Raw genomic sequence first — 14,160 nt, 5'->3', positions numbered from 1 at the left:
GATTTTCCAACAATCTGAAACGGTGAGGGTCGAGAATCCTATTTCTTGTGCTTTTTGGAGGTGGAATGACTCTCTACAATAAGCAAGAATGCAAGTGAATTTTCACATACCTGCTGCGTTCACACAGAGGGTGTGTTTGTTCCAGTGGACAGGTTTCACTCTCACCCTCTGTTTACTCCTACTGAACTCAACCTCAGCATCTTTACTGGCCACAGAATCTTTTAGAAGAATGAACACCTCGCCTGGTGTCTACAGGAGGGAGAACACAAAACATAAACGTACTGTAACAATAGAAAAAGTACATTGGTTGACATGCTGACCATCTCAAAAGCAGCTCTATTAAATGTTTAAAAAATAAATAAAAAAACCTAAACAACCAAAAACTCAAAACCAATTTGAAATGTAAAAGTAAAGTGACTGCATTTTGGATCTATATACATCTTGTTACAGTACATTTTATGTACGACTGGCTGAATAAGTAATGTCACTGAATGCTTTGATGTTGCCTCCTGACATGTTAGTGCCTCACCCCACAGAGAACTCTGGACGGGACCAGCACCATGTTGTTGGGTTTGGTACTGGAGGGTCCGGTAGACTGCCTGCACTCCAACTTTAGGTTTAACTCCAGCTTTAGATCCGGTCCCGTCAACTTCCCAGGAACAGCACTGACATTCCCTGCTGCAGCCTGGTGCCCTGTGGAAGGTCCACCGACAGTCAAGCCAACATTAAATACTTAGTGTTTCCCCTACCATTGTATTTGGTGCCAGATTGCCTTACATTTAGGTCATTTAGCAGACACTCTTTTCCAGAGCAACTTTTTTCTTTACCTTTATTTAACTAGGCAAGCCAGTTAAGAACAAATTCTTATTTACATTTTTTTTTATTTTACCTTTATCTATACAGGTCTTTTCTCATTGATATAACAACTCTTTTCCAAGAGAGACCTGGTCCAATAGCATTTCAGACAAAACAACTTACATACACTAACACAACATTAAACAAAACTAGAAACACACATACAGTACAACAAAAACATTGTACATTTAAAAACACAAACGTCTTGACTAAAAAACAGCTGGTCTAAAAACAATGGCACTCTTCTATGAAATATACATCGATCAAGTGTTTAAACTCCACCAACGAAACTAGATCATCACATTTTAAAATGTTCATGACAGAATTCCAGAACCACGGAGCTAAGTAACTAAAACTTTTTCTACCATGTCCTGTTCTAATTTTTGGTACTGTTAGAAGCAAATCAGAATGGGACCGTAATTGATATTAATATACTGACCTGACTAAAAAAGAACAGAGATAAAATGGCATTTTACCCAATATGGCCTTATAAACCAGTGTATACCAGTGTTTAAGCCTACGCAAGGTCAATGACGACCAGCCAACAGCGCTGTAGAGATCACAATAATGAGTTAGATGTTTCTGATTTGAAATTAACCTGAGGGCTGCATGATACACTGAATCAAGTGCTCTCAGGGTAGTGGCTGAGGCCTGCATATGTATAACATCACTAAAATCTAAAACCGACAGTAATGTACATCGTACCAGTTCCTTCCTGGCCTCAAAAGAAAAACAAGCCTTATGCCGGTAATAAAATCCTATTTTCAGCTTGAGCTTCCTTATCAAGTTCTCTACATGCACAGTGAAGCTGAGCTTATCATCAACCCACACACCCAAATATTTGTACACTTTAACTTGCTCTATAGTATGTCCAGCAAATGTAGCAATGACATGATTTGTAACATGCCTGGCATTTGAAAATAACATGCATTTTTTTAACCCGAATTTAGAATCAGCTTTAAATCATACAGATTCTGTTGTATGATGTTAAATGCTCTTTGTGCATTTTCAAAAGCTAAAGATAAACTACTATCACTTGAATAAAGAACAGTATCATCTGCATAAAAATGAACATCCGCTGTTTCAATAAGATCCCCAATGTTGTTGATATACAAAATGAACAACAGTGGGCACAAAATAGAACCTTGCGGAACACCTGAGCACACCTCTATGGACTCAACCATCCGTCATTACACATTGTGTACGATTTTAACCTTTGCACTAACACAGCATGTTCCATGGTATCAAAAGCCTTAGACAAATCAATAAAAACAGACACACAATGTAACGTCTTATCAAGAGCACAGTGGATGTCATTTAAAACCTTCAATGTTGCTGAAACAGTGCTGTGGCCAGACCTAAAACCTGTTTGCATTCCATTTAAGATGTTGTTTTCTTGGAAGTAGTCCTTTAGCTGCCTACTAACTAAGGACTCCAGTACCTTTGACAGTACAGACAATTTTGATATGGGTCGATAGCTGTCAAGTAGCGAGGGATCTCCACATTTCAGGAGAGGCAGTATAAAAGCAGATTTCCATAACTTGGGGATTTCCTTAATATCAAGCGTGAGGTTAAAAATACATGTTAAGGGGGAGCAATGATGTCTGGTGTAGGAGGTTCATCAGGGCCAGGGGATTTTTTAAAATCAATTTCTTTCAGGACTTTACACACTTCTGAAACAGAGGACGAAAAGGAGAACCTGATGAAGGAGTGCACAGGGGTGTCAGGTAAATTCATAGGGGGCTCAATTATACCTTTGACCTTTTCAAATAAACTGCCTGCATCTAAAAAACGCATATTCAAGGCTTTCAGAATGGAGGTTCTCTCAGTTACAATCTGTGGATCGACCAATAATTGTTTGGGAAGCTGTGTATCTTTTTTGCACTCCAAACCCTTCACTACCTGCCAAAATGTGGATGGATTATTTACATTTTGTGAAGTAGATTTCAGGTAGTAGTCTTCTTTCAATTTACGGATCATAGCCACACCCATGTTTAAAAGCCTTCCAATCACGACAGCCTACCGGGGAGCAGTGGATTAACTGCCATGTTTAGGGGCAGAACGACAGATTTTTCCCTAGTCAGCTCTGGAATTTTTAAAATGTATTTTTTATTGAATATCCGAAACATACAGCATACCTACAGTGAAGCCGCTCAACAACTACATCATACCAGTCATCCAACAGACTCCCATTCAGAGCAACACACAGAAGCATCCAGGGTCAATGCCCTGCTCAAGGGCACGTTGACATATCCCGAACCCGAACCCTCCAAGACCCCCCCCCCACAGTTACCCAATAGCTATCCCTCAACCATTCAAGACCCCTCTCACAGCCCTCCCCCAAGAAGTAAAATAAAATATGCAATTTATTCCCTTTCCCTTCTCAAGACCCCCCCCCCCCCCCCCCCCCCCCAATGCACCAACAACCAAGATAATGAACTAAAGAGAAAAGACAGAAGAAAACAGCAAACAACGCAAAATTACTATAAAAAAATAAATAAAAAATAAAAAACATTTTAATAAAATCATAACAGAATCATAACAGCAATGCCAACTGCCGACCTTGGTGTTGCTTTTGGCCTTTGTCCCCCACCTGTAAAATTATTTTTGGCTCAAGTGTTTCACTTTTGTCCGTATATCATGAGATTCAAATATCCCAAGCAACAGTGAACATCTACATTTCTGGGTCGCTTTAAAATCTACTTTTGAGTTTTACAGTGGTTTACAAAGATTATCCAGAACTGGCTGTGCGTGTCACAGCAGGATGAGACTAAGTAGGGTATATTTGGATTTGCATAAAGAGAGATAATGGCCACTGGTGATGAAAGAGGAAAGGGAGAATTTGAATGATGAGACACACCGGCAGACAAACATACCTTTTGGACCTCCCGTCCATTTTAGATCACTTAAGCAATGAGGGGGGAAAAAAAACAATATGGATGGCAGCAGATGGTTTTGAAATTCTCAGAAAACTCTTACTGGGGAGCAGAGAGTAGAGAGTGACTCAGGAAATAATTACTGTCAAATTCCTCAGAATATGTAGTGTTCTCATGGAAACCGAGGTCAAACTGAACCCAGGGTACTGTCTAACATAGGCAGCACTTAACTAGAATCAGGGACATTGTGTTCCTACACTTTGTGTCCACATCTGATGCCCCGGGGCAACTACCTAATTTTTGTTGTATTTTTGGGAAACAGGATTTTGAGGGGGAAAATAGCTAACTTCTTGAAATTCTACACATTTGCCATGGTGCAAAGAGAAAAATGTGCAGATTTATAGCTACTCTCATGCTGGCCTATCAAAATAAAGTGTGACTTACATATTTTGCCATGAGGCTGAGAGAAAAATGTACCGATTTAAAGTTAAGGGGAGCTAGAGGTCTGACCTCCCATTCTTTGCTACTTTACTAACTTGAGTGTTGACTTGAGCTACAGGTATAGCTATCTATGATTTGACAATGCCTAGTTGTATGGAAATTGCTGTGTGGACGTAGCCTGGGCGGCAAGTCCACTAATTAGTTTCTGAGGCAATTGCTTGAAAAATCATCAAATTCAACAGATATACAGTTGAAGTCGGAGGTTTACATACACCTTAGCCAAACACATTTAAACTCAGTTTCATAATTCCTGACATATAGTCCTTGTAAAAATTCCCTGTCTTAGGTCAGTTAGGATCACCACTTTATTTTAAGAATGTGAAATGTGAGAATAATAGTAGACAGAATGATTTATTTCAGCTTTGACTTCTATCATCACATTCCCGGTGGGTCAGAAGTTTACATACACTCACTTACTATTTGGTAGCATTGCCTTTAAATTGTTTAACTTCAGTCAAACGTTTCATGTAGCCTTCCACAAGCTTCCCACAATAAGTTGGATGAATTTTGCCCCATCCCTCCTGACAGAGCTGGTGTAACTGAGTCAGGTTTGTAGGCCTCCTTGCTCGCACACGCGTTTTCAGTTCTGCCCACACATTTTCTATAGGATTCAGGTCAAGGTTTTGTGATGGCCACTCCAATACCTTGACATTGTTGTCCTTAAGCCATTGTGCCACAACTTTGGAAGTATGCTTGGGGTCATTGTCCATTTGAGACCAAGCTTTAACTGATGTCTTGAGATGAACCAGACTTGTGGAAGTCTACAATTTTTGGGGGCTGATTTCTTTTGATTTTCCCATGATGTCAAGCAGAGGCACTGAGTTTGAAGGTAGGCCTTGAAAACATCCACAAGTACATCTCCAATTGACTCAAATGATGGCAATTAGCCTATCAGAAACTTCTAAAGTCATGACATCATTTTCTGGAATTTTCCAAGCTGTTTAAAGGCACAGTCAACTTAGTGTATGTAAACGTCTGACCCACTGGAATTGTGATACAGTGAATTATAAGTGAAATAATCTGTCTGTAAACAATTGTTGGAAAAATGACTTGTGTCATGCACAAAGTAGATGTTCTAACCGACTTGCCAAAACTATAGTTTGTTAACAAGACATTTATGGAGTGGTTGAAAAATGAGTTTTAATGACTCCAACCTAAGTGTATGTAAACTTCAGACTTCAACTGTAGGTAGCCACAACTTTTCACCTCGCAGCCATGTCCGGAAGCAATCAAGTCCACTAGTAGGCAACGGGAATGATCATAAAATGCTTCTCTATTTGGTTCATTTCAGTTATAACGTTACAGAGCTATGACTTTTACATTCAACTGTATATCATGATCATGTGTTGGAATTAAAATCAAATCAAAGTGTATTTGTCACGTCCGCCGAATACAACATGTGTAGACCTTACAGTGAAATGCTTACTCACAGGCCATAACCAACAGTGTAATTTTTAAGCAAAAAATAGGTATTAGGTCAACAATAGATAAGAAATAAAAGCAACAGTAAAAAGACAGTGAACGATAACAAGGCAGTAGCGAAGGGGGGGTTCACACACACAATGCAAATAGTCTGGGTAGCCATTTGATTACCTGTTCAAGAGACTTATGGCTTGGGGGTATCAGCTGTCGAGAAGCCTTTTGATCCTACACTCTGGTACCGCTTGCCATGCGGTAATAGAGAGAACAGTCTATGACTAGGGTGGCTGAGTTCTTTGACAATTTTTAGGGCCTTCCTCTGACACCGCATGTTGTGGAGGTCCTGGATTGCAGGCAGCTTAGCCCCAGTGATGTACTAGGCCATACGCACTACCTTCTGTAGTGCCTTGCAGTCGGAGGCCGAGCAGTTTCCGTCCCAGGCAGGGATGAAACCAATACTCTCGATGTTGCAGCTGTAGAACCTTTTGAGGATCTGAGGACACATGCCAAATCTTTTTAGTTTCCTGAGGGATAATAGGCTTTGTCGTGCCCTCTTCACGACGGTCTTGGATTGTTTGGAAAATTCTAGTTTGTTGGTGATGTGGACACCAAGGAACTTGAAGCTCACAATCTGCTCCACTACAGCCCCGTCAATGAAAATGGGGGTGTGCTCGGTCCTCCTTTTTCTGTAGTCCACAATCTCCTCCTTAGTCTTGGTTACGTTGAGGGAGAGATTGTTATTCTGGCACCACCCGGCCAGGTCTCTGACCTCCTCCCTATAGGCTGTCTCGTCATTCTCGGTGATCAGGCCTACCACTGTTGTGTCGTCTGCAAACTTAATGATGGTGTTGGAGTCGTGCCTGGCCATGTAGTCGTGGGTGAACAGGGAGTACAAGAGGGGACTGAGCACGCACCCGTGAGGGGCTCCAGTGTTGAGGATCAGCGTATCAGATGTGTTGCTACCTACCCTCACAACCTGGGGGTGGCCCGTCCTGTTTAGTCCCAGGATCCTTATCTTAGTGATGAGCTTTGAGGGTACTGTGGTGTTGAACGCTGAGCTCTAGTCAATGAATAGCATTCTCACGTAGGTGTTCCTTTTGTCCAGGTGGGAAAGGGCAGTGTGGAGTGCAATAGAGATTGCATCATCTATGGATCTGTTTGGGCGGTATGCAAATTGGAGTGGGTCTAGGGTTTCTGGGGTAATGGTGTAAATGTGAGCCATTTACCAGCCTTTCAAAGCACTTCATGGCTACGGACGTGAGTGTACGGGTCTGTAGTCATTTAGGCAGGTTGCCTTAGTGTTTTTGGGCATAGGGACTATGGTGGTCTGCTTGAAACATGTTCTTATTACGGACTCAATCAGGGACATATTGAACATTTCCATGAAGACACCTGCCAGTTGGTCAGCACATACCCGGAGCACACGTCCTGGTAATCCGTCTGGCCCCGCGGCCTTGTGAATGTTGACCTGTTTAAAGGTCTTACTCACGTCGGCTACGGAGAGGGTGATCACACAGTCGTCCGGAACAGCTGATGCTCTCATATGCATGCCGCAGTGTTGCTTGCCTCAAAGCGAGCATAGAAGTGATTTAGCTCGTATGGTAGGCTTGTGTCACTGGGCAGCTTTCCTTTGTAGTCTATAATAGTTTGTATGCCCTGTCACATAACACGAGCATCGGAGCCTGTGTAGTACGATTCAATCTTAGCCCTGTATTGGCGCATTGCCTGTTTGATGATTTTTTTTGTAGGGCATAGCAGGATTTCTTATAAGCTTCCGGGTTAGAGTCCTGCACCTTGAAAGTGGCAGCTCTATCCTTTAGCTCAGTGTGAATGTTGCCTGTAATCCATGGCTTCTGGTTGGGGTTATGTACGTACAGTCACTGTGGGGATGATGTTCTCGATGCACTTATTGATAAAGCCATTGACTGATGTGGTGTACTCATCAATGCCATCGAAAGAATCCCGGAACATATTCCAGTCTGTGATAGCAAAACAGTCCTGTAGTTTAGCATCTGCTTCATCTGACCACTTTTTTATAGACCGAGTCACTGGTGCTTCCTGCTTTAATTTTTGCTCGTAAGCAGGAATCAGGAAGATAGAATTGGGGTCAGCTTTACCAAATGGAGGTTGAGGGAGAGCTTTGTACGCGTCTCTGTGTGTGGAATACAGGTGATCTAGAATTGTTTTCCCTCTGGTTGCGCATTTAATATGCTGATAGAAATGAGGTAAACCTGATTTAAGTTTCCCTCCATTAAAGTCCCCGCTCACTAGGAGCGCCGCCGTGGGTGAGCGGTTTCCTGTTTGCTAATTTCCTGACTGAGTGCGATCTTGTTGCCAGCATCCATCTGTGGTGGTAAATAAACAGCCACGAAAAGTATAGATGAAAACTCTTGGCAAAGTGTGGTCTACAGTTTATCATAAGATACTCTACTTCAGGCGAGCAAAATCTAGAGACTTTGTTCGATTTTGTGCACCAGCCGTTGTTTACAAATATCCACAGACCATCCTCCTTCATCTTACCCGAGTGTGCTGTTCTATCTAGCCAGTGCAGTGTATATCCCGCTAGCTGAATAGCCATGTCATCATTCAGCCAAACTGTAAGATGTTACAGTTTTTGATTGGTAGGATATTCATGATTGTACCTCATTAAATTTATTGTCAAATGATTGTACGTTGGCAAGTAATATTGATGGGAATGGCAGCTATCCCTGTCACCTTCTGCGGATCCTTACGAAGCACCCCGCTCTGTGTCCTCTGTACCTGCGTCTCTTTCTCTTGCCAATAACTGGGATGTTGGCTTGTCGGGTGTCTGAAGTACGTCCTGTGCGACTTGCTTGTTGAAGAAAAGATCTGTCTAATCCGAGGTGAGTGATCGCTGTCCTGATATCCAGAAGCTCCTTTTTGCCATAAGATACGGTGGCAGAAACATTATGTACAAAATAAGTTACAAATAATGCAACAAAAAAAACACATAATAGAACAATTTGTTAGGCGTCTGTAAAACTGCTACCACTTCTTCCAGCGCCATTTTAGTCAAATTATCACAGATTTACTGTGATAATTGTGAATTCATCAATTCCAACTATGTAGCCAAAACACCCACCATGTATACAGTATATACACACACACACACACACACACACACACATACACACACTGAACAAAAACTGAAAACGCAACAGGTAAAGTGTTGTACCCATGTTTCATGAGCTGAAATTAAATATCCCATAAATGTTGCATAAGCACAAAAAGCTTCTCTAAACTTGTGTACAAATTTGTTTAGATCCTTATGAATGAGCATTTCCCCTTTACCTGACAGACGTGGCATATCAAGAATCTGATTAAACATCATGATCATGACATGACTGTTGGGGACAATAAAAGGCCATTCTAAAATTTGCAGTTTTGTCACACAACATAAGCAATTGGAATGCTGACTACAGGAATGTCCACCAGAGCTGTTGCCAGAGAATTGAATGTTATTTTCTCTACCATAACCTGCCTCCAACATCGTTTTAGAGAATTTGGCAGTACATCTGACCCTGCCTCACAACCGCAGACCACGTGTATGGCATCATGTGGGCAAGAAGTTTTCTGATCTCAACATTGTGTACAGAGTGCCCCATGGTGGCGCTGGAGTTATGGTATGGGCAGGCATAAATTATGGACAACAAACACAATTGCTTTTTAGTGATGGCAATTTGAATGCACAGATATACAGTGATGAGATCCTGAGGCCCATTGTCATGCCATTCATCCGCCGCCATCACCTAAATGTTTCAGCATGATAATGCACGGCCCCATGTCGCAAGGTTCTGTACACAATTCCTAAAAAATGTCCCAGTTCTTCCATGGTCTGCATACTCACCAGAAATGTCACCTATTGAGCATGTGTGGGATGCTCTGGATCGACGTGTACGCTCCAGAGCCCGCCAATATTCAGCAACTTCGCACAGCCAGTGAAGACGAGTGGGACAACATTCCACAGACTACAATCAACAGCCTGATCAACTTCATACATAGGAGATGTGTCGCGCTGCATGAGGCAAACAGTGGTAACACCAGATACGGACTGACTGGTTTTCTGATCCACACACCTACCTGCCACTTGTTGCCTCAGGAATGAATACAATCATCATTGTATAATTCATTATTGAATAAGCATAATGTAACTATTACTGCTGACCCTATACACTGCACCCGACCTCCCATGATGCCTCTCTCTGCCCTCCCCTTCCCCTGTACCTCTCTGCACAATATCGGTCACCGCCGACAGGTACTCATGGGCGTCTTGCTCGCTGGATACCTGCAGACACTCGTCCCCCTTGAGGGGCACCACCTCCAGGAGGGGCGCCAGGCTGTCTACCCCACACAGAAGCACTACCACGTGGGCCGCGGGGCTCAGCACCCGGGCCAGGAAGAAGCGGCGGAGCTGGCACAGGCCCTCTAGCATTCCCCTGGACAGGATTAACAGCTTGACCTTGTACTGGCCCAGTCGCAGAAAGTCCTCCCGCCGGCTGGTCACTGTGGCGATGTCGTAGCAACAGATCCCTCCCTCCCAGATGGGCCCGGCGAAGATAGAGCGCAGGTATACAGCCCACTGCTCTGCCTCCACCTCATAGATGATGAGCAGGTCCTCGGCTAAAAGAGGATGGATGATGGAAATATGGAGATTTGTACAGGTGCAATGCCACTAATAAAAGCCTCGTATGCAAGTCAAACCAATATGTAATATGTTGTAAATGTGTTTTATCCATCCATGTTAAAATCAGTGTCTCTGTGAAAAACATGACCTTATGCTTTACGGGGCTCCATCTCCCTTGATACATAAAAGTTATTTTACTAAATGTTTCTGATAAATAATATGACTAAAATATTACTAACACATTTCGCATGAAACTAATCAGGTAAGTAAGAGTCATGATATTGTTGAACTTATTGAATGTAGCATCTGGTAGACTTGACTACGAAATTGCTAACTTTTAATGATGTATATGAAAGGATAGTTTGATATTTTGATATGAACATTGGAATGGTTGAATATACTTTGAATTGAGTCATCATAGTTATTCTTAAACATTTACTTGGTTTTACTTGGTCATAAGAGAATACAATAATAATACAGTAATAATAATAAGTGTACCAGAATCTTCAACATCATAATGCTAACAGTGTAGCAGATTCTTCAACATCATAATGCTAACAGTGTACCAGATTCTTCAACATCATAATGCTAACAGTGTAGCAGATTCTTCAACATCATAATGCTAACAGTGTACCAGATTCTTCAACGTCATAATGTACAATTACAGCTGTGAAGTATCAAATAGCAATATCACAAAAAAATGAAATGTAATTGCATAGCAGCACAAGAGACACAAAAGTCTATGAATGTATCAAAAAGTTCAGAAGGTCTAGGCTACTCACCTGAGCTCATTTTTCACCTCTGTCCGCCTCTCTCCACTTTGACAAAGAAAAACAACTCGCCACACACTGGCTCTATTGTATGCAATTGGTCTGATAAGGGCTGTGAGCTTCCTGCTTGTCAAGATCAGACAGAGAGATGGGGCAGTACATGGTGGCTGGAATTCCAGATGAGCGTAAGGACAAGTGTCTAGCCTTTACCTGGTCTACGGAGGAAGGAGCATAATATAAAATAAAATAAACTGTACCCTTGATAAGAATATACAAATAATAAGAATAATTAACAAGCAAAGACAAAAAAAAAATACTAAATGTAACTTATAGGCCCATTTATAGAGACACTTCAGAGGCAGAAATAAAAAAAAAGATAGCAAAGTTTTTAAAGGCTCCAGGTTTAGATTTGCTAGTTTGAAACAGATTAACTTGGACCACAAAGCCATCAAAGCCTCTAAACACAAGAGACCAACTGCAAAACATCATTACAGTGGCATTACTAATCTAACAATAAACATAATGAACATTGTCAAACTTTAACAAATACTGATAAGTACAATCGGCCATGGCGCAAACCTTTCTTCCCAAACAGACTGCATGGTTATCAAAAATTATGAGAACTTGACCTCAACTAGCCTACCTGGTTAAATAAAGGTGAATGGTTTCCTTCAAAGAAATACTGGCAAAACAACAGTGCAGTATAACCTCTACACAATGCGACTAAGCTCTCACCTGCACAGGTTTAGGGGGTTTTGACTAGATTGCGTACAACTACGACCAGAAGTAACTTTTTATAGCAGGTTAGGAGATAATTTTAGCTAACCCTAAACCTTTTCCTAACCTGCTACATAAACTTTCCTAACCTGCTGCAAAAAGTCACTTCTGGTCACAGCTGGTCTAAGGGATGCTTTTAGACCTTTTCACATGTTCACCACTAATTAGAGTTCCCTGGGAAACACAGACCAAAACTACGGTTCCTACATTGTCACATTAACATGAATTGGGTGATTCATGGGGTTCACAGGGGCACGTGCCCCCTCAGATTTGTGCTGTTTATAAATATATTTATCTCAAAGTCATAACTAGCTACCAGTTGCCATGGTGCTGTGAGGTCGCCTAGGCAGAGAGCTCCTTTTAAATGTGTAAATATTTTATTATTTTATGTGGGAGTTTTTATATAAAAATGTTTTTATCAACATTTTATTTTGTTAGTTTAGGACCAGCAAGTTAGTTATTTTTGTCAAGATAGCTGTTACGGTTTTCTTCATTTTGGAGGACCAAAATGCAGCGTGGTTATTTAAACATCGTTAATGAAAGATGAAAACATTAACATTATACAAAATAACAAAACGTGGAAAGACCGAAACAGTTCTAACTGGTGCAAAACACAGAAACAGGAACAATCACCCACAAGATACCTAAAGAATATGGCTGCCTAAATATGGTTCCCAATCAGAGACAACGATAAACACCTGCCTCTGATTGAGAACCACTCCAGGCAACCATAGACTTACCTAGAACACTCAACCGAACACAACCCCATAGACTACAAAACCCCTAGACAAAACAAGACACATAAATCACCCATGTCACACCCTGGCCTAAACAACATAAATAAGAAAACACAGAATACTAAGGCCAGGGCGTGACAATAGCTCAGAGGGTAGTGAGCCAGCCTTGGTTTTTATTTGAAACCGAAGATGACACAGGCTTGGACATCACAGAGGCTCGTTGTAGTTTTGACTGGATCTCTCACTCCAAGGTGTATTATCTCAATAATTGGTGTGTAGTGAGCCTCTAGCGCCAGAGTGAGATCTAGTGGACGCCGTGGTTGGAATGATGATCCGGGCCTGTCTTAGTGATTTTAGCAGAGATGCAGAGAAGCGTATTTTTAAAAAAAAGTGATCACCAGCCAGGAGGATACATACAGCTCAAGAGGTATGCTTAAATACGCAGACAAATAAACACATTTTTAAGATAGAATTGTGATTATGGCTCTAGGTTGCAGGAAAAAGCTGTTTCGGGTGTTTGAAAAATGCTACACTCTCCAAAACCCCACCAGCCATCCTCACAGTATTTTGTGCCCGCTCAGATTTTTGGGATGCATGACATCCCTGGGTGGATTGATAATTTCTATTCCACATAGAGAATAAAAACTGTCGCTATAGGGATCCAATGCTGGAACCCTATTGTAATTGGTGGGATTACTATGTTTCTGCTTTTAAAGTGGATACAATTTTAACATGGTATAACCAGATCAATCTCTAATTGACCGCAAATGGACTGCTATTCAATTATGGAGATCACTTGATTGGTATAAGCAATTGGTATCCACTGTTAAATCATTCCAGACTTCCACAAGTGAGTAGGGCAAAGATGGGACCTGTATGTCGATTTGGGATTGAGCAGTCACAAAACTGTAAACTGGTTGGGGTAAGTGTACTTTACCTCTATTAGAATGTCTTTAAATGTCCACATGGTGGTGCTGTAATAACAACCGAATTGAACTGTCTCTAAACTAGTTTAGTTATAAATCCAAAAAGCTGAACTCTCTATTAACCACTTACAACCCTTTACAACCTCACTAACAGTGTTATGAAGCGGTTATGCTGAATACATGCACCAACGTGAAGCTAAAGAATATATAGGCCAGTTGATTCACCCTGTGCATCATGATGTGAAATCGAATTCAACTACTCTCTAGCCTGGTGGTGCTCACTCAAAACAGTGAATATTTGGCCATCTAAATTGCATGACATTTTGCATGATGACAACTCTAAACCCTTCAAGAGAGATTGAATGAAGTTTAGAGACTGAGATTAAGCAGAAATGGTAGGATACAGTGCACGACTCTGGAGTTGCAGGCCAACGCTACCCATGGTTGATGTGACAATGTTGCAACATACAGAAGAGGGAACTGATGTGTTACAACACTGCACATATAACCTATAAAAACATGTTAGACATACACAGACTGAAACAAAACGAGTCCGTGGGCAAAGGGGAATATGAACACAGAGGGTCTAGTCTCTGCCACCAATAGAAGAGCGATATATATGGGGGCGTGTCTTACCAACTGCAGGCTAGGTTG

The 14,160-nt window shown here is 41.5% G+C and overlaps 1 protein-coding gene across 2 annotated transcripts in view; it reads right to left on the bottom strand.

Annotated features, from left to right (window-relative positions):
- The window catches only part of LOC110531780 (B cell scaffold protein with ankyrin repeats 1), a 33,779-nt gene extending 21,817 nt beyond the window's left edge, over window positions 1-11,962 (bottom strand). The window contains exons 1-5 of one of the 2 annotated variants that reach the window (XM_021615194.2): window positions 11,802-11,962; window positions 11,079-11,281; window positions 9,897-10,292; window positions 530-693; window positions 111-249 (exon numbers count right to left, since the gene is read on the bottom strand). In XM_021615194.2, coding sequence (XP_021470869.2) covers window positions 111-249; window positions 530-693; window positions 9,897-10,292; window positions 11,079-11,088 — 709 coding nt within the window. In that variant the 5' untranslated portion in view covers window positions 11,089-11,281; window positions 11,802-11,962. The remainder of the gene's footprint in view (window positions 1-110; window positions 250-529; window positions 694-9,896; window positions 10,293-11,078; window positions 11,282-11,801) is intronic. The other variant, XM_021615196.2, reaches the window with a different exon arrangement.
- Between the last annotated feature and the right edge of the window lie 2,198 nt (window positions 11,963-14,160).

Source organism: Oncorhynchus mykiss, chromosome 9, assembly GCF_013265735.2.
Source record: "Oncorhynchus mykiss isolate Arlee chromosome 9, USDA_OmykA_1.1, whole genome shotgun sequence".
Classification (NCBI taxonomy): domain Eukaryota; kingdom Metazoa; phylum Chordata; class Actinopteri; order Salmoniformes; family Salmonidae; genus Oncorhynchus; species Oncorhynchus mykiss.
This window is presented reverse-complemented; position numbering and strand designations above follow the sequence as displayed.